Below are 21,692 nucleotides of genomic sequence, written 5' to 3'. Positions count from 1 at the left end.
CAGTGTCTGCACCCCACACCCGCCCTCCGCATGTTGAGCGGGCCGCACGCCCTGTAACCGCTCCGTCCAAAGAGCCGCCAGCACTCACCAGTGTTTGAGACATAAAACCCAAATGGTCAAGGTTTCAAGTTTCCCAAGCTTTATTTATTGCCAAAAGATGGGGCAGCCCTCGCCAGCGGCCGAGTCGCCCTGCCCCGCCCCTCCCTCCTAAGCTTCCTGCAGTTTGTGTACCATCCAGTGATGGAGCTTGTGTTTTGTTTTCTGGTTGATCATAAATATTTACTGCATACTCTTGCTTGCTCTGGGTTGTTTCTGAGGACCCGAGAGCGCAGATGTCTTGGGCAGAAGGGGATGAGGCACACCCCTAGCCACCATGCTGTGAAGCTGTGGGCCCTGGGCTGAGCAGAGGGGCCTGTGCAGCTTTGGGGAGGCTGGGCTCTCTCTGAGAGCAGAGATCCAGCATGGCTAGAAGCAAATATGCCTAGGAGGCCCAGGTCTCCAGCAAGTAGCCTGGCCAGCCCCTCCACTGTGGGACCCACAAAGGACCCCAGGCTCAGGCTCAGATCCCCTGACAGCATGCTGCCACCCACAGTTCCCAAACACCCCTCACAACCACAGCTCAAATCCACCTGTTTTATTTTTTGTTTAAAAAATAAAAATAAAAAGGAACCAACCAAACAACGAACACAAGGAGGCCGCCTGGTTCCCTTGGGCATGGGCATGCATCTGGGTCGGCAGGCCTGTGCGTCATGCCCATCCCGCTGCGGCTGTGGTTGATATGAACACATCACCAGGTGTGGGAGGTGCTAACCAGTGGCAGAGTAAAAAGAGGAGTTGGGGTGGACGAGAACCAGTAGTCTCAACGTAAAGTGCATGGCGAAGGCTGGCATGGGGCCACACCTGGCCCTCTCCCTCCTCCCCTAGCTGGGGGAAGGGGCTCAGCACAGGATTGCAGTCAGCAGGAGGTCGTGTCCACCGGCCACCGAGGGAGGGCCAGATCCCAGTCCCTGCTGTCACACAGCCACAGTCCTCCAGGACCCTCTGGCTTCCAGAGGAGCAGTCAGCATGGAGGGTGCTGTGGCAGCCTTCCTGGGCGGTGGGCAGCAGGCCAGCCGTCGACGGGAAGACTGAGCAGGACCTGGCCGGGGCTCCTGGAGATGGACTGAGACCAGGACACAGGCAGGTCACTTCTGGGCCAAGCAAGGTCCTGTGTCACAGGCAGCACGCTCTCCCTGGATCCCTCCAGAAGATGAGAAAACGGAGGCCTAGTCACGCAGTGCTGTCAGACACCTCCACTGGCCAGGGAGAGCTGCACTGCCTCAAGGGGCCACCCCAGGAATCTCTGGTCACCTGGTAGGATTAAGCAGGGCCCTTGTGCCACAGAACCAGGCCTCCCTGCAAAGAGCTTCTACCCCACCTGACCGGTTCTGATACTGGCAGGTTAAGTTCTGTGGGGGCCTTTTCAGAGGCAGCTCCCGGGGAGAGGGGGCATGGATGGACAGGGGCTGGACCCTCAGGCCTCCACCCCGCTGCTCGTATCCTGAATGGCAATGGGGGCGCAAGCACCTGTGAGGCCCACCCAAAACGCCCTTTGTGGACTGGGTGGTCAGGGCTGGAAGGAGGGAGCAGGGAGAGGAAACGACAACCTCAGTCAGAGCACAGCCCCCTGCAACCCCCAAACTCCTCCAATGCCAGGAGCAGCCTGGGCGGGACAGGAGGCAAGCCCCTCGGGTCTGCAAAACAGGCTGTCAGCTTGAGGGGCCTTCCTCCTGCACACACACACACCAAGCCCCCGCACCACACCAAGTAGCCAATGTTCTGCAGAAAGTGACTTCCTTCAACTCCAACCCAGACTCCAGGGACAGTGACACAAACCAAGATGGTAGTATCCACAATGTGCCCCCCCAACCCCTCTGGTCCCAGCCCCATCCTACCTGCGGGCAGCCACCCTCACTGCTGTTTGCAGGCCGACAGCCGGCGGATCTTGCTGCTGGCCGAGCAGGCCTTGCGGGCAGGGTTGGAGGCAGCGCTGGCCCGGCGCTCTGCCCTCGACCTGGTGTTCAGCTGGGTGGTGTCGGTGCCATTCACGCACACAGCCTTGGGAAGGACCCGGTTCTGTGCGCTCCGCCCAGCCTCCTCCTCCAGGACCTGACCTTCAAGGGGAGAGGGCCAGAGTGTGCTGACTGGGGATCCCAAAGCACACGCGCTCTGCATCATTCCTGCCCAGACCCAGGCCCCCAACCACCTGTCCCATCTGACCTGCCCGGTCCTGCCACAGGGCCTCATCCAGGGAGTGGGAGGGTGGGCCTTCAAACCAACCGGCCAGAGTCAGGCCCAGCCCATGCTCACCTGCCCATTCAGCTGTGAGCCGGGCTCCGCACTCAGGTGAGTGGGAATGTGGTGGCGGACCAGAGATCTGGGGCCCGAGCCTCAGCTCTCTCACCTGGGTGAAGGCCAGAGCCCACTGGGCCCTGTGGAACACAAGGGGCTGTACTTGGGCCAGGCGTCCAGACTCGATGTCACTCTCGAAACAGCCCACCCTGGCTCTCCATGCCAGGCACGAAAGAACAGAGAGGCAGGCTCGGGCACCTCCCATACCCCACGCCTTCCCACGTGGCCTGCCAGCCCTCACTGCGCCCTGGGGCCCTGCTTCATGCCCGCTGAGCAGTGGGGGAGGGAGGGGTGCAGGAGCCCATGCTGACCACAGCACACCCTCCTCCCATGGATACCAGGAAACCACCACAGCTGCCTTGAGCCCATCTGGTCCTCACACAGGAATGCGTTTCCACCAGCGGCGTCTGGGGCCTGACTCGGCCTCTGGACCTTGCCGGAAGCCCCCTAGGCATGTGTACAGGCAGCAACTCAGGTCAGAACTCAGAGCATGGCAGAGTGGGCGGGTGTCAGGAGCCTGCTCTAATGGAAGAGGGGGCTGCCAGGGTGCCGAGTACCCCAACGCTACTCAGACCACAAGGGCTCAGCCTCCAGCACAGCGACCACAGCTGGGGGGTGGCCGGCAAGAAATCTGCTCCACTTGCCCTCAAGGCACCAAGGGCACTGGCTCAAACAAAACCAGGGTGGGTGGCAGGAAGAGGGACAGACCAGGGAGACCCTGGTGAGCAGATCATGAGATGGGACTGGAGCAGAAGCAGCCCTAACACAGCCTGCCGTTGGCCTAGGGCAGTTCGGCAAGGGGCAGCTGCCTGATCTCACTGCAGGCTTGTCCCCCATCTGGAGTAGGGACATTTCTGGGCTAGGGGTCTAGCTTGGGCCCAGAGAACTGCTCTTGGACAAGCATTCCGCACCCAGGAAGAGTAGTCCAGGCCTCTGGCATAGGCCTGAAGGGACGGCGTGTGGTCAGTGCCCAGCGGGGCTTGGGGGATCCGGCAGGGTCCACACTCAGCCAGCCAGACACCTGTCCCAGAGCCCCAGTGCCTCCAAAAGGAGAACACCTTGATCCTATCCTGCCAGGGACAGAGGTCCAGGAGGCCTTACTTGGGACTGGGCTGTGGCCAAGGTTCCCAGGGCAGGGTCTCTGACCTGACCCCAGGACCCCAGTGGGAAACAGCTACAGCCAGCCACCATGGGCACCAGAGGCCTAACATGTGCTGGGAGGGTGGGCCCATGCCCACAGGCCACCCTGCACACAGGCTCTTTCTACAGAAAACACCTAAGTCCTGGCCGACGAGCCAGAAGGAGGCAAGCAGGACCGCACACAAAAAGCAGGCAGACCTTTATGCGGAGCCAGTGGAACCAGCCCCGGGGCAGCACAGAACCGCAGATGCGGTGGCGGGGCAGTGGCCTGGCCTCCCTCAAACCCCGGGCAGGGTCAGCGAGAGCCCGCAGTGCACGGGGCGCGGGCCGGGCGGGGCGGTGCTACCCTAGGGCCTGGGCTCTGCGTGGAGCTCCTCCAAGGCCCTGGCCTCAGCTTCCTCTCCAGAAAGTTCTGAGCACGGGCTCTCCCGTGGGCCTCTCTCTCTAAGCCCTGCCTCAGACGCCTCCTCGCCACCTGGGGAAGAAGGCCAGGCATCAGCAGGGCACAGGCACCGAGAGGGCCACCGGACCCTCAGGCAGAGCCCCCGGCCCTCCCCACGACCGGGGCTCACCGGGCACTGTGAAGTCCTGAGTGTAGATGACGTCGTCCTCAATGTCGAAGAGCTCGTCATCCACGTCGTCGGCACAGCCGTGCAGGTCTTCCAGGTAGGGCACCACTGTCATGCCCCGCCACCGGTCCTTGCAGTCCGCGCTGGGCGGGATGGGCACCGGCTGCTCGGCTGGCGGGTGCTTCTTCCGGAACCAACTGTGGGAGCGGGGCATAAGGGTCTCCAGGCTGGCTCCCCACACGGGCCCACCCTCATTTCCCACAGAGAACTACGTGGCGTGCAGAGATGGAGAAGGGTTGGGCCAACAGGAGAGACTGAGCCGGCAAGACCCCTGCACCACGCCCTCCCCCTCCAGCACCCAGCCGGGCCGGGGACTCACCTGTGCTGCCGGATCTGCTGTATGGAGAACCGCTTGGCCGGCTCATACTCCAGCATCCCTGCCAGGAGACCAGCCGGGGGCGGGGTCAGCGCGGGCAGAGGCCCCGCCCCTGCCTGGGAGGGGTGGGGGCGGAGGGCGTGGCGCGTGTGAGCGGAGCCCCGCCCCCGCTGCAAAGCGAGGTCAGGAAGGAGACCGGAGCAGGCTGGAACACAGGACAAGAGCCCACCCCAGGGATCCTGAACCTGTCCACACGTCCCAGGAAGACAAAGCACAGGGGTCGACCCTGCAGTGCCCGCCCGGCTCTAGCCAGCAAAGCCGGTGATCGGCAATCCCTGCCGGAACCCCAAATCCCCAAGGCGGCAGCAGGAGAACCAGGGGCCTCCAGAGGGACACACCCTAGAACCTGTGTGAAGGCCTTTGCCCAGGAACGGGACATGCAGAAGAGGCAAGGCAGCCCTGTAGGCCTCGCTGGGCTGCCCTGAGGTGGCAGGGCTACAGGGGTGCGGAGCCCACAAGCCCTGTCTACCTGCACCACCACCTCCCCACCCCCTACAGGTGGCTTTGTTCTCAGAAAGTGTAACTTTGGGATGCTGGCCGTCAGAGCTGAGCCTGAGTGGTGCAGAAGAGGAAAGGTCATGGTCACAGCCCTGTTGTGGGAGAGCCAGGGCAGGGCTGGGGCGGTGTTCCAGAGACCTGTGGGCAGGAGGCTCGCCGCCCAGCTATGCAAGACCTCTAGGCATGCCCAGGCAGAGAGGACAGGACACTGCCTGGACCTGGGGGACAGGGATACCAATGCCCTCCGCCATCTCGTCAGCCAGACTTGAGGCTGCTTCTTATTTGGTTGAGCTGGGTCTTAGGTGCGGCATGAGATCTAGTTCCCTGACCAGAGATTGAGCCAGGGCCCCCTGCACAGGGAACTTGCAGTTGTAACCACAGCAGAGAAGTCCCCCCTAACTTGGGACTGTTTCAAGTGTTTATGGGAGTGAAGGCAATAACAGGTCATCATCTGTGTCACTGGAGCAAAGAAAGCTTAAAACTGAGAGAACTCCAATCCATCAGTCCCCGTTGAAGGGAGGAGGGTCTGAAACATCAATCTCTGCTAGAGCTGGGGGAGGCCCGGGGTGGGGGTTGGGCCATGAGCCTTCAAGGAACACTTGGGCAGGGAGGGCCAGGTCTGAGTCGGTGGGGCTGCCACCTCCCACACTCCAAGACCCTGGGAGGGCGGGGGAGCCCAGTGCCTGGCTGACAGGGTGGCCCTGATGCAGAGGGCAGGACTGGGTTGCACCACTGCAGAGCACTTGAACTGCAGCTGCTCAGCTTCACTTCACCTTCACTAACAACCAGAGAACTGGCGTGACTCGGTCATCAGGAGGCTCCGGAGCCACGCAGGACTGTGAAGCTGCTTGTTCATCTGTAGGCCACATATAGGCTAAAGCAGGATTAGGTGTCTGGCACAAGCCAAGTGTCAGGTCAGTTACACAAGCCCTGGGGACTGTGGGCAGAGGACTTAGGACGGTACCAGTCACACAGGCGATACCCTGGATGTGCTGTATCATCAAAACTAACTTCACCAGGGAGCTCCCTGCCAGTGCAGGGGTGAAGACTCGGTGCTTTCACTGCTGTGGACCTGGGTTCAATCCTTGGTCAGGGAGTAGGATCCCACAAGCCATGTGGGGTGTGCAAAAACATAAAACACTAACTTCAGCCAAACTCCAGGATCCTGGTGTGGCTTTATGGCGGCCATGGTGGGCCAGGCCCCTGTGTGCGGGGACAGTGCCACCTGCTGAGCAGCCTGGGAACTGCAGCAGAAAGAGATCCTGCAGGAGACCCCCTCACTGTTACTTCCCATAGGGATGGGTAATCAGGACAGGGTAGAACCAAGACCCAGGGCAGGTGGCAGAGCCCAAAAGAGCCAGGGACCCCTCCCACGCTCCACTCGGGCTGCTCTCCAAGCCTGGCTAGGCTGTGCCCACCTCCCATGTGGGGGGGGTGGGGCAGGCAGCTGTGGCTGCAGCACGGAGATGGCTCAGCTCTCAAGAGGCCAGTGGTCTAGGGAAGACCCTCGGGAGCCCCCACACCTGCAGCCTGGCCTCCACTCCGAGGGCCTCACCTCTGAGCAGGTCTGAGAGCGGGGGCCCACAGTCCCCCGGGATGGTATAGTCCCCCTTCCCGATGTTCTCAAACAGCTTGTAGATGTTGTCGCCCTCGAACGGGTACAGGCCTGTTGTGATGTTGTACCTGTGGCCCGGAAGGACAGACCAGTCAGAGCCTGCCCTGTGGCCCTGGAGCCTCTGCCACACTCCCCCACCCCCACTACACACACCCCACCCCCTGCGGGGATCGGACATGAGGACCATGGTCTGGAACACACAGTGTTGTTGGCTCACTGTGAAGACACGAAAAGCCACTGGACTGTGCACTCTAACAGGATGGGTCAGGGGACATCTGTCAGTGAGCTCTCAGTGGAATAAAATGGATGCCTCTTTGCCCAGACCATCAGCTGTCCCAAGGGGCTGTAGCGCCAACTTGCCTTGGGGGGAAGAACACAGGCCCCCTCGCTACTGCCGGGCTTATGGAGGGACAGACGCCTGCAAGGCAGTCTGGGTGGGAGCCAAGCATCACTGGTGACTCGTGATATCTTTAAGAACTCAGCCCCAGGAGTCAGGACAGAAAGCCTTGCCCGAACAGTGACAGGTGACTCGGGCAGGGGCAACAGCACAGGGGGAATCAGCGCAGGGGGACACCAGCACAAGGCGAGGTGGGCAGGAGGACAGCTGGTCCCAGTGCGTGTGCCCCTACCCACAGGAGTTCCTGACCCTGGCTCCGTGGCCTCCCCAGACACAGGGGACCTGCCAGGAGGGGCAGGTCGTGAAGGCCTGGAGTCTGAACCGAGTGCCTGGGGCTGGGGTGGGTGAGGTAGAGGGACCCTGGGGTAAAGGGACCAGGCCCAGGGCACTTACAGCGTGACTCCCGCTGACCAGATGTCCACCTTGAAGCCAGAAAAGGTGTCCAGGCCATTGGCGATCTCAGGTGGCTGGAAGGCTGGGGAGCCCTGGCTGGTCCGGCACGTGTCATCCTCAGCAAACGGGTGCAGTGCCTGTGGCAACACCAGGTAGTCCTCAGGAAGTGGCTCCAGGGGCTGGACCCCATGCCCTGTCCGCCCTGGGCCCCCCCACGCACCTCAGCCACACCCAGGTCAGAGATCTTGAGCGTGCCACCAGTGGTGAGCAGCAGGTTGCCGGGCTTGATGTCCTTGTGCACGATGCCCTGGCTGTGCAGGTACTCCAGGCCGTCCACCAGCTGGCAGAAGTACCTGCGGGCACAGCTCTGTGACCACCACCCAGGGCCAGCCACCTGGGCTGCGCTGTCACACCAGTCTCTGGTCTGGAAAAAGCCATGCTGCTCACCGCCCCTGCCCCCGTCCCGTCCTACCATAGGCCAGCTGGTCCTACAAGCAACTCAACTGGGGGCTGACTCTCCAGGAGAACTTGGCCTCGGAGCAGTGAGGCCCGGTCAGGGGCTCCCCCAGCACCAGGAGGCCCCACAGCCTCAGGCAATGGGCATGCGGGGCAGTGCGTGTGCAGAGAGGAGCCGGTGGGCAGCTGCAGGGTGTGCACAGCAGCCAGGCTACACAGTTGCAAACTGGGCGCCAAAGCCCTGAGTTTTAAAACACACTTGAACTTCCATCTCATTCATGCTCAGAATAAGCTCTCTGAACATAGGACCAGGTCCTTTAAGGCCCTGGCCCGGAGTGACCTACAGGAGCAGGGGCAGCGGTGGGGCTCGAGCTCACTCACCCATGGGCCTGGCACACAGGGAAGCGCTTCTCGGGCACGCTGTCCAGCATCTCCTGCATGCCACACACGCAGTACTCCATCACCATGTACGTGGGCCGTGCTAAGGAAAACACGCAGCAGGCACCCTGCTCTGGACAGGACGGGCCGTGGGACACAGACAAATGCTGGGGGTGGGGCTGCAACAGTGCAGTGAGTGGGAGCACCCGGGAGGGATCACGGGCACTGCAGTGGATCCCCACCCCTCCATGGATCCTCCAGGGCCATCCTGTGGAGCTCAGGACGCCACCTTTGGGCTTAGCCTGCACAGTCCAGCATGAAGGCCCCTGGTTGTTCCATCCCAAGGAGGAGCTTAAGTCTTGCCCCACCAGGGGCGTGCAGGATAGAGGCCCATGTGGGCCTTGGGGAAGAGAAGGCTGGAATTATGGGGGGGAAGGGGAGGGAGTGAGGAAGGGTGGGAGCCAATGTCAGGTCGAGGCCCCCCAGCCACACCTCTTTGTGGAGAAGAGCCCAGTCATTCTGCATCCAGCGGGTCAGGGATAGACCCCTCAGCAGGACCCTAGGCCTCTAGACCTGGGCTCTGGGAGTCACAGCCCAGGAGGAGAGGGGAAGGCCAAGGAGACTGCCCATATGCCCACCCACCCGTGGGGACATGCCCACCTCCCCACCCCCTGCAGGATATATCTTCTGCTTTTCCTCATTGTACAGCACATCCACTAGCTGGATGACGTTCCTGTGCCGCAGCCTCCTCAGCAGCTGGATCTCCCTGGAGAGAGGATGGGTGGTCAGCCAAGTCCCAGCAGCCCGGCTGCACCCACCATGTGGAGGGCACTGCACGGAGGGTGCTGGGTCTGCCAGAGCCCGGCAGGGCTTCAGCACAGCAACAAGACCAGGGACATCCAACACTTGGACTGAAGGTGCATGGAGACCACAGCAAGGGCGCACGGGGCAGCACGAGGGGTGTGGGAGCTGGGACTCCAGAGACAGCCCTCTCCACCCCCACCCCCGCTGCCAGCGCAGCTCCTGAAGATTCTCTGCAGGAGCCGGTGGGCGTGAAGGGGGAAAAGCTGGAGGTCTGTGAGGAGGCTTCACAGAACGCTAAACAGAGTCACCAACTGACCCAGCACCTCCACTCAGGGTATGTGCCTGGGAGGATTGAGAACACGCGACCTATGCACATGTGCTCATGGCAGCACCATCCATGGGAGCCCAAGGGTGGACACAATGCCAGTGTCCCTCCACACCCAGGAGCATCCCTCAGCCCTGAAAAGGAGAGAAGCCCTGATACTTGCTACCACGTAGACAGGCCCTGAGAACACGATGCTCAGTGAGAGAAGCAGACACAGAAGGACACGCAGGGTGTGATTCCACTAATGGGAAACGTCCAGAACAGGCTGATCCACAGATACAGAGAGTGGGTTCCTGGTTATCAGGGGCTGGGGAGGGGATGGGGTGACAGAGGAGACAGGGCTTCTTTTTGGGGTGATGGAATGTCCTGGACCTACACAAAAATGACCATTACTAAGAAGATACCAAGTGCCACGAAACTGCATGGTATGTGAGTGATACCTCAATAAAGGTTTTGTAAAGTCCTCACCAGGAAGCCCACGCGTGAAACATAGGAACATCGGGGCAGGTGAGGGCCCATTCTCCTGAGACTCAGCTTCCACCCCTACCACTGTCCACATTTCATGAAAAGGTTGCCTATTCCAGAAAACCCAACCCACCCTCACAGACCAGTGCACGATCCTGGGCCCTCATAGTGTAGGTCCTCCTTCCATGTGGATCATGGCCCAGCACTCAGAGCGCCCACTCCCCAGAACCAGTGCACAGGAGGCCCTCCACTTGCAGAAGGAAACACAGCTTTACAGTGGCTTCTTGCAAGCCCACTGGCTGCCCCGTCCCTGCCCAGGGTCCCCTCCAGGCCAAGAGGCTGCACATCTAAATGCTCCCCTGAGCTGAAGCGGCGGGGCGGGGGGGGTGACTCAGAGGCTGGGATCCAGGTTCATACCATCTAACCACCAGGCATTTAGCCTGCTGTCCAGCGTGAGCAGGGACCACACACACGGCAGCTGCACCTGGGCACTGACCCTAGCTGTGCAGGCTCTGTGGGTACGTGGGAAGCAGACTCTGATGCGAGGAGTCCCCCTACATCGTGACACGACAACCAGGATGTCTCCCAGGGTCTCTAGGTGTCCCCGGGGACAAGGCAGAGTGGTGAGTCCTGGTGGGTGGGGCAGACTCCCCAGCCCTGCCTCTGCCAGGTCCTCCCTCAACCCGCCCAGCTTGGGCCCACTGTGGACCCGTAGGTCCAACTCACTCCTGCAACGGGCCTTCCCTGGCTGCTGTGGGCCAGGCACTGGGTCCGTGGGCACCCTGTCCTGGGGGCCCCGTCAGACGCGCCAGGCCCACCAGCACTCGTCGGCAGTGGCCCTGTGCTCCCAGGCTTCCTTCCCCCATCACCTCATAGCTCTGACTCCCAGCCTGCTGCCGGCTCCCCAGGGCCAGAGCTCAACTGTGGTAACTCAGGGCCCCTCCCCTGCCTATAAGTTCTCCACCCCCTCTATCTGACAGAGAGGTGGACACCCCAGGCCGTCCAAATGGAAGCCTTTGTCCTGACAGTGGTGACCATGCCTCTTGGGGTCTCTGCCTCATGCTGCCTGGTCAGAGTACAGAGCAGCTCCTTTCAGAGGTACCAGGAAAGAAGGCCCTGGGGAGGGGTCCCAGGGCAGCTCCCTCAGTGTTTGATGCCTGCTGGACTAACTGGCCAGCAAGGGCACCCACTGCAGGGATGGGATTTGCAGCCCAGCGGGGAAAGCGGCACGTGGCAGCAAGCTCAGTAGAGAGCCCACAGGCTGTGGCGGGGATGGGACACAGGGCCCAGTGCAGACTGAACACCTGTGGCATGGGGACAGCTCAAGTGACCATCCCCATCGGCCTTCCTGCTGGACACGGGAGGGGAGACACGAAGGAGGGCCCAACCCAGACCGTGACTCTTGTGGCAACAGGACAGCCCAGGTGTCCGTCCATCCCCTCTCCATCCAAAGAGACGCTACATAAACCCACGTGTGGAGACAAGGAGCCCTTGACACCTGAGCCAACACATGGCCACCTCGGGGAGGCAGGCCTCACAGCCAGGCTTCAAGCAGCAGCCGCCAATCCTAGTGTGCAGTCTCCAAACTCGGATGCGGCTGCCAACCACACGCGCGGTGGTGTTCGCCCCAGGCCTGCCCAGGCGTGGACAAGCCCAGGCTCTGCCTTCTGTGCCATGAGTACCCGTCCCGGGACCATCCGCCCAGCCGAGCCTCCCCCTCCGACCACTGCCACTGGGGCAAGACTCCTCTGCAGGAAAAGTTTAATGCAGGAGGGACCCCCAGGCAGTGGACAGCACTACCCCCCACCCCAGTAAAGCCAGCTCTGGAGGGAGGGCCTATGTAAGGGCCCTCAATCAACATGATCACAGCCTTCCAAGAAAGTGAGTGAGCCCGCTGTCAACACCAAGGAAGGGGTGACACCACCAGGAAAGGGGCCACGGTGTCAAACTCTAACAGAAGGGAACCGCACGCCCACAAGGCCAGGACCAACCACGGCAGAGACAGCACAGAGACACACTCCGAGTAGGTGAGGGGGTGCCGGAGGATCCCTGAAACATGCACTGCAGGAGCCGAGATGTTCTAGTCACCTAGGAGTAGCACCACTGGCCAGAGAAAAAGAAAAACATTATTTAAAGAAAGAGGAAAGCCAGGCGCTCAGCCAGGATGCAGGAAGTGAAGTGAGAGGAAGCAAGCCTTCCGGTCCAGCCGCAGCTGCTCAGGGAGGGCATTGCAGAGACCCGCCTGTGGCGCTGGGAGCAGAGTGGACCCGGGGCGGGCTCACTGACCGCCCACAAGGGGAAGGCAATGAAAGAGCCGGGTCCTAAAGCACTGGAGTTCACAGAGGGGTGCAGCTGCCCCCACGGCCACCCACCTCAGGGCCCAAGGACCTGCCACCTCACTCCCTCTAGATGCTGACGGGTCCACAGAGAGCAAGGAAGGGGTGATGGCTGCTCTGGCCGAGGGTCACTGAGCAAGACCCCCTCACCCCTCGGTCCTCCTGCTGATGCTTCCAATCATGTGGCGAGGGGCAAGAGACAAAAATGAAGAGAAACTCAAGAAAAGTGAAGTTCAACACAAAACACATGCTCGCACAACTGCCGAGCAGCACAATTCCTAATGGGCATCAGTAGGGGACGACCCATACGTCCACTGATGGGGATGAATACACATGTCCACACACGGGGGCATCGGGAGTAGATGACCCACACGTCCACTGATAGGGATGGATACACACACATGTCCACACACACATACGGGCATCAGGAGGGGGTGACCCACACATCCACTGATGGGGTCAGATACACATGCCCCCCCGAACACACGGACAGCATCAGAAGCTCTGACAGTTGCTACCAAATGGACGCACCTGAGAACATGAGAGGAAGAGACACAAAACACATAGCGTGTGATTACACTGATGGGAAACATCCAGAACATGCCGATCCACAAACACAGAGAGTGGGTTCCTGGTTGTCAGGGGCTGCGAGGGGGAGCAGGGGTGACTGCTGACGGGGATGGGGCTTCCTTTTGGGACATGGACTGTTCTGGAACTAGAGGTAGGTTGTGGTCGCACTCTCCAGGAAAGTACCTGACCGTGAGTTACCTGCTCACAGCTGAGTTTCACATCATGTAAAACGTGTCTCACTAAAGCTGTTCAGAGAACATGCCACCTCCGGCTGTGTAGTAGACACATGATAATGGGCGACTGGGCTGTGACTTCCAACAGGCTTCTGGGTGAGGGGCCAGTGTCCCCCACGCCCCAGCCTGGGGAGTCCCTATGGCCCCCGGACTCCACTGTGTCTAGTCACCCCTCAGCCAGGACGTGCAATGAGAGCCTCGGTGCCTCAAGCAGCAGCCGTGCCCTGGTGATGCCAGCTGGCCTCAGGGAGGAAGCTTTACCAATACCTGGGTAGTGGGGGTACCAGCAGATGCCAGGACCTGGCAGAGGCCACTTGGGATGCGAACAAGGGCCAGAAAAGTCCAGGCTCCGCTAAAATCCCGACCACTCACTCTCAGGTCCAAGAGCCTACCAGTCACCACTGCTGGCCTGGAGACTGGCACTGGGCACTTGGGCCAGGACGCAAGGCAGGAGCACCAGGAACGCTGATGAGGAGGGAGGCTAGCAGGGCCCCGAGTTGCCAGTCCCGGCTCTGCACAGCTCACCGAGCACATGCATCTGGCACACAGCAGGCACAGGCCCTGAGCTGCCCTCTCACAGAAGGAATGTGGGGTGGGAGAACGGAGACTGTCCCTGCTTCTCAACAGCTGATGGAAAAGCCCACAAAGAACAGGACCTTGTGACAGGTGAGAATCCTGGGAGCTGGGCCCACCTGGCCTCCCAGGGGTCAGGGCAGAAGGGTGTACACTCACTATCTGTACAGGCATGAAGCCCCAGGGCTGCCCCCGGCCAGGGAGGCACCAGCGTGGCCTCAGTGGCTGACCGGAAAAACACAAGCAGATACAACTTACATGGAAAATGACCCTTTTCATTAAAAAGTTCTTGGATTGGTAAAGAGAAGTTCGAAGGTGTCAGTGTTAAAACGACGACTGCTTTCTTTTTCACTTCTTGATGCTTTTCTGAGTCTTCCTATTTCACAACAAGAACAAGTTAGCAGGACTTCCCTGGCAGTCCAGTGGCTAAGATTCTGAACTCCCAACGCAGGGGGTCCAGATTCCATCCCTGGGTCGGGGAAGATCGCCTGGAGAAGGGCATGGCAATACCCTCCAGTAGAAAACCCACAGAGGAGCCTGGCAGGCTACAGCCCATAAGGTCGCACAGAGTCAGACATGACTAAGTGACTTACACACGTGAAAAAAAGAACAAAGAGGGATAGGCACAGACCACAGCAGCCCTCCTGGGAGAAGCCACAGGAGGGGAGACTTCCTCTGTCACACACTGCATTTCTTAAGGAATGCGTCCCATCCCAACTGGAGCTGCGGGACTCCTGAGGCTTTTCTGGAAAGTTCCGGACACTTCACTCCATGAGAAGAGTCTGGAGTTGAGTTTATTAAGTCTCTCCAAGACAAAGGAGCCTTTTTTCCCCCCTGTAGCTGCCTGGCAGCAAGGCTGACCCAGAAGCCTGGATCTTGGGGCCCTGCTTGAGCGCCCACACAGAGCAGTCCAGCACGTATCATCAGGATTCAGGACAAGGGAACAGGATGCTCAGAGCAGGGCTCGCCCTCACGACATTCAGGAAGGAGGCGTGAGGGTTCTAACCTGAAGGCACACACCCAGCGGGCCCTCCCAGCACCAGCCCGCAGGTGGCCGATACGGGGCCAGAGCTGTGTTCGGAGAGGGCACGACCTGTGCCTCTGGGGCTGAGAAGGACAAAAGGGCCCGACCCTGCAGCTGTGGCACCTCACAGCGACCCCCAGGCCGCTGTGGATGCCAACAACCCTGCCTCCCCAGGCTCAGTCTCCCCAGGGCTTCCTTCAATGGACATTGTTTCCACAGCTCCTGAGACCACAGCTGATGGCTCAGGAAACCAGAACTGGGAGCCGTGATCCTCTGTCGGGTGGCCAAGCAGGAGGGAATCTCTGGGTGGTGATCGCCCTCTAACTTGACCTTGGCCACATACATTTGCAGATGGGGAGGGGCTTCCTCAGGTGTGTGTCACCCTTTGGAAGAACTTGGAAGAACTCGGCACTCACCCACCTGACACCTCTCCCTCATCTCAGGCTGGGGCATCTGCAGATGTTCCGGGTGCACGCCCCTGGTCCCCCACTTTCTCTGAAGCCCCCGGGATGGCCAGCAGTGGCTGCGGCGGCCCTAACCAAACATCAATTGGTGCTGGTAATGAGCCTGGCCCCTCCCAGCTTGGGATGCAGCAGAGCGTAAGGCACCAGACACTAGGACAATCTACGCCAACTCCATCCAGGAGGGCTTGTCCAGGCTGAAAGAGTCCAGCATCCCACTCCTGGGACAGACTCAGGGATGAGGCCTAAGAGGAGCCAGGAGGACAAGGACAAGCCCTGGAGAGTATGTGTGTGTGTGTGTGGGGGGGGGGGGGGGTGTTCCCTTTCTGCCAGCAGCATCCAGAAGCCCACTGCCCCTCAATCTGCAGTGGTGGTCAACTGGTAGCCCGAGGGTCACCTCTCCCCCACACACTTCTGGATTAAGGAGAAAAGGTGACTCAGAGAAACAGGGAGTGGGGACTGGATCAGAAGTGTGGCCTAACTTAGCCTGCAGGAGGGCACTGGTACCCACTGTCCCCTGGCCTGTCTCGTCCAGGACACTGGTGGCCCCTGCCTAACCCTCACCATCAGGTGACAGATGGGCACAGAGAACTGGCTGGGCTGGTCCTGCCCTTGCTGGGGGTCCATGGCTGGGGCACGGTCCGCAGCTGGTCTGGCCCCACTGCTCTGCTCTCCAGGTGTCCCACAGAAGACAGAAGCAGCTGGGCGCTCACTGTCAAACTGCCCGGAGAGCAGGGGGGCCGGGGGGAGGGGTGAGAGTGATCAGGGAGCAGCACTCCCAGGACTGGCCAAGGTCACCAGCCAGTCCTGCCGCCTGGCCCATTAGATAAAGCCCTGGGCTGGGGTAGGGTGGGATCCCCAGGCAGCAGAGATAAGGAGGGGGTGTCCCCTCCCAGAACCAGCGAAAAGGACAGAGGCAGAGCTCCCACCACCTCAGGGATGCCTATGGCCAGACAGGTGCCTGAAAAAACTCTGTGTAAAAAGTTTGCGGGGACACAAGCCGACCCCCACTTCTCAGGAGCCACAGAGCCTGCAAGTCGTGGATGTGTCCTGTGGCACATCCCAGGCGAGTGAGAAAGGGCCAAGTTCCCCCCCTGCAGACTGATAAACCGGTGCAAACAATTATTTTTGGCAACCGCAGCGTCCCCCTCCAACAGGGTAAACAAATGGCGTGTCCCAACCCTAGTAACAGCCTCACGCTGGGAGGAAACCTGCTGGCGGCAGGCTGAGCCCTTCCGAACCCAACTGCTTTTGGTTTTCCGAAGCCAAACCAAGTACCTGAGCCCTCCGGACAGCTAAAAAGGCACAGGGGGAGAGGGACTCCCCCTTCCGAGGAGCGCCCCGCAGAGGCTGAGAGCCCAGGACGCCCAGCCGCAACGAGCGATCCTGACTTCACCGAAGTCCCCCAAAGAGTTGCCCACGACTCTCCCTGGCAGGTCGACTCGGGGTGCTTAAGGAAACGGAGGACGAAAGAAAGTAACTGAGAGGAGAAGGGAAGAGGAAGGGAGGGAAGGGGGAAGGAGGGGGCCGCCCAGCGGCGCGCGTCCCCACCCAGGAAGCCCGCACTTACTTCTTCACGTTGGCCTCCCCGTTGGGGATCCTTCGCAACTTCTTCTTCTTGAGGATTTTGACGGCTCTTCTGCACAGTGTCTCCGAGTCCAGCACCTCCTTCACCTTACCGTACGACCCCTCCCCCAGCAGGTCCCCCATCAGGTACTTTCCGATGAGCTTGGCCCGCTTGCGGCGGGGCTGGTAGATGACCTCGGTGGAGTCGATCCGGTGGATGAATGTGTCCATCCCCACCGACATCAGCTCGCCCTCTGTAAACATGCCCAGCTGCTGCGGGTCCGCCACCTCCATCCTGAACTCCAGGCCTACGTCTCCGGCCGGCGGTCCCTTATCCCCTTTGTGAACTTCGCGGGGAGTGGTTCTTCCTTTTGTTTCCCCCCCCCGCCCCGCCTCAAAATTCCCTTCTCCAAAATTGAAAGTCAACAAAATCGAAAAAATGAGAGAGGAAAAAAAATAAAGGAAAACCCTCTTGGAAAAGAAACGATTGTACTGAACGTAAGTTCAAAAGGCGCGGCTGGTCCAGAGCCCGGGCACCCGGGCGTGCGCAGCGTCCCAAGTTTGGGGGCCGCCCGACCTCGGAGCTTCGGGGCGGGCAGGCGCGTCCACGGGGGCCCTCCGGAGGCCGGTGGGGCCGCGAAGTGCTAGGTCATCCTCCAGGGACTTTAGACCCTCGAACGAACACGGACGCGGCCGGGCCGAGTCTTCTCCGCGCCGTCCATTACCAGCGAGCCATGGCGCGCGCCCCGGGCCCCGCGCAGGCCAGCTCTGGGACTCCCAGAGCTGGGCAGGTGAGCTTTGCCGGGGGCAGGGCGCGCAGCTCGGGGGCGTCTCCCGCCGTCTGGGGCTCCCGAGACGCCGGCAGGTGCGTATCCGGAGCGCGCGGGGCACCTTCGTCCAGCTCGGCCGGCTCCCGCCAGCGCCGGGGCTGCCCGGGGCCCGCCGGCTGCAAGGAGCAAGCCTCGTCCGAGTCAGCCGCCGCCCGGGCGCCCGCACACCGGCCCGGGACACCGAGCGACCGCGCGGGCCCGGCGGGCGCCCCGCCCCAAACGGCAGCCCGCGCTCGCTCTCCGCCCGAACGCCGTCGGTCGCGGACGGCGGGGCGCGCGGGGCTCCGGGCAGCCGAGGCGGCGCAGGCCGCAGGCCCCGGACCGGGGTTCCCGGGCTTGCCGGGGCCCGGGCGGCGCGTATCCCGCCGCGGCTGCCGCGCGCGTGGAGCAGGCGGGGCGGCGCGGGGGCCCAGCCCATGCAAGGCGGCCGCGCTGCCGGCCGGCGCCCGCCGCCGCTACCGCCGCGCCCCGCCTCAGTCGCGGGCGCCCCGGGCCTCCTCCCCCTTCCGCGCCCGACACGCCGTCGCCATCTTGTTTACCTCCTCCCCCGCCCTGCACCGCCTCTCCGCCGCACGCCCGCCGCGGGCCCGCCCCTCGCCGCGCCGACGTGCACGCCCGTTGGCCTAGCCGACCAGCCCCGCCCCGGCAGCGAACCCTGCCGCCACCGCCCATTGGGCCATTTGGACCCGGGCGGGCCCTGCAGCGGGGATTGGTTCTCGTTCGGCCCCGCCCCAGGGGTGGTTACTGCTCGCTCATTGGCCCGTGGACACGCCCGTCAAGTGGAGGGGGCGGGAAGCAGGCTCGGGGAGGCGAGGCAGTGGCGTTGACCTAACTAGGATCAGAGTTCGCAAAGGCCAAAGGGCACCTCGGACCGGGAGTCGGGGGAGGGTGTCTGGGCGCGGCCCTGGCTGGCCCGGATGCGGCTCACAGATGCTGGTGGGCGCCTGCTAGGGTCTGTCCCCCGAAATCCCGTTTGAAGCGAGGTCAAGGGTCAAAAAGTAGCTGAAAGTGGCCAACTGAAGGCAGAAAACCTTTATTAAGCATCTCTCAGGCCAGACCGGGCGAGAAGTGCGCTGGACCATCTCTACCCTAAAGAATCTCACGGGGTAAAACGCAGTACTCAGCTGGCCTAGTGCCAGCAAAGTGCTTTGGATGAAAAATATAGAGATGGCAAAATACTAAGGCTTGATGAAACTGAAAATTCCTCCAGGCCTGTGGGGTTTTTCTACCTTTCTGTTTTTTATCACTTGATTATTTTGCCAGAACAAACTGCTTGTCTTTAGTGGGAACGGTGGGAGCTGACACCGTCAGATTTGGGCTCCAGGTTGCGAGTTCTGAGCCTGACACCTGTGGACTGCCTAAATCTATGTGTGAAATTGAGTGTGTCCTTGTGTGTGTTCTTGGGGACATCTAGGACTTTCATCAGATTGTCAAATGACCCACAGAAGGCGGATTGCTGTGGCTTTGGGGGTGGGGAACCACAAGTCACACCAACATACCAGCAAGCCCTAATCAAAACATGTAGATTAGCCCCAAATTCCTTTTCCTTAATCATAAAGAGCAAAGCAGAAACCAATGAAACAGAACAGAAAAAAAAAACAAACAAACAAACACAGGGAAAACTGATGAAGCCAAAAGACTGTTCATTGAAAGGATCAAAACAACTGATAAAACTCTGGCCAGACTAAGCAAGAAAACTAGTTGACCTAAAAGGATTAGATATAGGAACGACTCTATGTCCAAAATTCAATAGGAAATTGACCAACACCTGAAAAGGCACTAAAATGAAAACTCTATGAAGAAGAAATAGATAATCTGCATAGTCTTACATCTATTAGAGTAATTAAATCTGTAGGGAAAAACCTTTCAACAAAGACAATTAAGGCCCAGATGTTTTCATTCATGAATTTCCATCAAACATTTTGGGAAGGACTTCTCTGCTGGTCCAGTGGTTAATTAAGAATCTGCCTGCCAATGCAGGAGACACCAGTTCAATCCCTGGTCCAGGAAGATTCCACATGCATCAGGGCAGCTTACCCTCTGTGCCACAAGAACTGAGCCAGCACTTTAGAGCCTGTGCTCTGCAATTTGGGAAGCCCCAGCAATGAGTAGCTCCCACTCTGAGGCAACTAGAAAAAGCCCACGAACAACAATGAAGACCCAGGGCACCCCCCCAAAATTTTTAATAATAAAAAATTTTAAGAAGAAATAACATTGGTTCTAAACAATCTTGCAGAAAACAAAGAAGAGGCAACACTGCCCAACTCAAATTCCTTTTGGTATTTTCTGTTTTTAACTGCTGACTTATGCCCAACTTCCTTAGAGTCTGGGGGTATTTGATAATCTTGGCATCCCACTCTCCTTCACTCCACCCGTCTCCTGATGTGCAGGACACATGGAAGGACATAGGAAATGTTTGGTGACCATTGCAGAAAGAGTACATGAAGGTGAAATCTTGGCTCAGATGTGACCTCCTCCAAGAAGTCCTCCTGGTCATTCCCTCGAATGTAGCCCCTTTCATGTTTAGTTTTCTTCTTAACACTTGTCACCAGCAGAAATTATCATATTTATACATTTTTTCTCCATATTTCTTTAGTCTCTGGAACTGCACTGGGAGCTCTCTGGGGCTGAGGCTGGATATATCTTGGCCACTGCTGTATCCTCAGCAACTTGAGCTGTCATTCAGTACAACAGCCACTGGCCACATGTGTCTGTTAAGCTCCTATAATGTGGCTGCTGGGTGTAATACACACTGGATTTATATATACATATATATATAATGTATTTATTTTTGATTGCACTGGATCTTAGTTGCTATGCTCCAGCTTTCTCTAGTTGTGAGTGTAGGCTACTCTTCATTGTGATGCATGCACTTATCACTGCAGTGGCTTCTCTCACTGCAGAGCACTGCCTCTAGAGTATAGGTTCAGTAGTTGTGGTGCATGGGTTTAGCTCCTCCTTGGCATGTGGGATCTTCCCGGACCAGAGACTGAACTGGTGTCCTTGCGTTGCAAGGCAGACTCAACCACTGGACCACCAGGGAAGCACTACACACTGGATTTTGAAGGCCTAATGTGAAGGGGGAAAAAGTATGTATGATATTTATGTATGGGGCTTCCTGGTGGTTCAGCGGTAAAGAATCTACCTGCCAATGCAGGAGATGCAGGTTCAATCCCTGGGTCAGGAAGATCCCCTGGAGGATTAAATGGCAACCTGCTCCAGTATTCTTGCCTGGGAAATCCCATGGACAGAGGAGTCTGGCAGGCTAAAGTCCATGGGGTCGCAAAAGAGTCAGACACAACTTAGCGACTAAAGAACAACAACAATATATGTGTATATCATTAATAACTGTAATATGAAAACACTCAATAGCATATTGATTGCATATTGAAATGATAAATTTTGGATATATTAGGTTAAAAGAAATATATTATTAAAATTAACCACTTCAGGGAATTCCCCAGTGGCCCAGTGGTTAGGACTGGGTGCTTTCACTGCCTGGGCCCAGGTATAGTCCCTGTTTGGGGAACTAACATTCTGCAAGCCACAGGGCACAAACAAAAAGTAAATTAAATAACATAAAAGTAACACTTCATTGGAGAAGGAAATGACAACCCATTCCAGTATGCTTGCCTGGAAAATCCCATGGACACAGGAGCTTCGTGGGCTACAGTTCATGGGGTTGCAAGAGTCTGATACAACTGAGTGACTAAACAACAACAAAACCACTTCATACCCACTATGATGGTTATGTTTTTTTTTTAAATGGAGTATCAGCAAGGATGTGAAGAAACTGGAACTTTCATATAGATGGTATTGCTAGGTTGGAAAACCAGTTGAAAGATTAACATTGAGTCACCACATGGCCCTGTAATTCCAATCTGAGATTTCTGCTCAAGAGAAAGAAACATACATCCACATAAGAACTTGTACACAGATGTTTACAGCAGCACAATTCACAGTAGTCAAAAAGTGGAAACAACCCACATATCCAGCAACAGATGATGGACAAACTGATCATGGCATGTCCACATATTGGAATATTGTTCAGCATGAAAAGGACAGAGGCATTGACATACATGGATGAACTTGAGAACTCGATGCTCAGTGAGAGAAGCCAGACACAGAAAGAATCACACAGTGTGTGATTCCATTGATGGAAAACGTCCAGAACAGGCAAGTCCACAGAGACAGGAGAGTGAATTCCTGGTTGTCAGTGTCTGGGGTGGGGA

The 21,692-nt window shown here is 58.8% G+C and overlaps 1 protein-coding gene across 4 annotated transcripts; it reads right to left on the bottom strand.

The window, feature by feature from the left end:
* Positions 1-122: 122 nt before the first annotated feature.
* Positions 123-17,427, bottom strand: STK11 (serine/threonine kinase 11). Of its 4 annotated transcripts, none has more exons than XM_061151218.1 (10): positions 16,635-17,358; positions 8,956-9,039; positions 8,277-8,366; positions 7,660-7,792; positions 7,440-7,576; positions 6,590-6,717; positions 4,480-4,537; positions 4,104-4,297; positions 1,935-2,153; positions 123-1,232 (listed from the first exon to the last, which is right to left on the bottom strand). In XM_061151218.1, exons 1-9 carry the CDS (start codon positions 16,922-16,924, stop codon positions 1,951-1,953), a joined length of 1,317 nt encoding a protein of 438 aa, XP_061007201.1. In that variant the 5' UTR covers positions 16,925-17,358; the 3' UTR covers positions 123-1,232; positions 1,935-1,950. The 4 variants fall into 4 exon arrangements, 3 of the variants coding, with proteins under 3 accessions (XP_061007201.1, XP_061007199.1, XP_061007200.1); XM_061151216.1 differs by having other exon boundaries at positions 123-1,240; positions 16,635-17,351; XM_061151217.1 differs by having other exon boundaries at positions 123-1,162; positions 16,635-17,349.
* Between the last annotated feature and the right edge of the window lie 4,265 nt (positions 17,428-21,692).

The sequence above is a fragment of the Dama dama genome, chromosome 9 (assembly GCF_033118175.1).
Source record: "Dama dama isolate Ldn47 chromosome 9, ASM3311817v1, whole genome shotgun sequence".
Classification (NCBI taxonomy): Eukaryota; Metazoa; Chordata; class Mammalia; order Artiodactyla; family Cervidae; genus Dama; species Dama dama.
The sequence above is the reverse complement of the archived record's forward strand: the minus strand, read 5'-3'. Positions and strand labels throughout refer to the sequence as shown.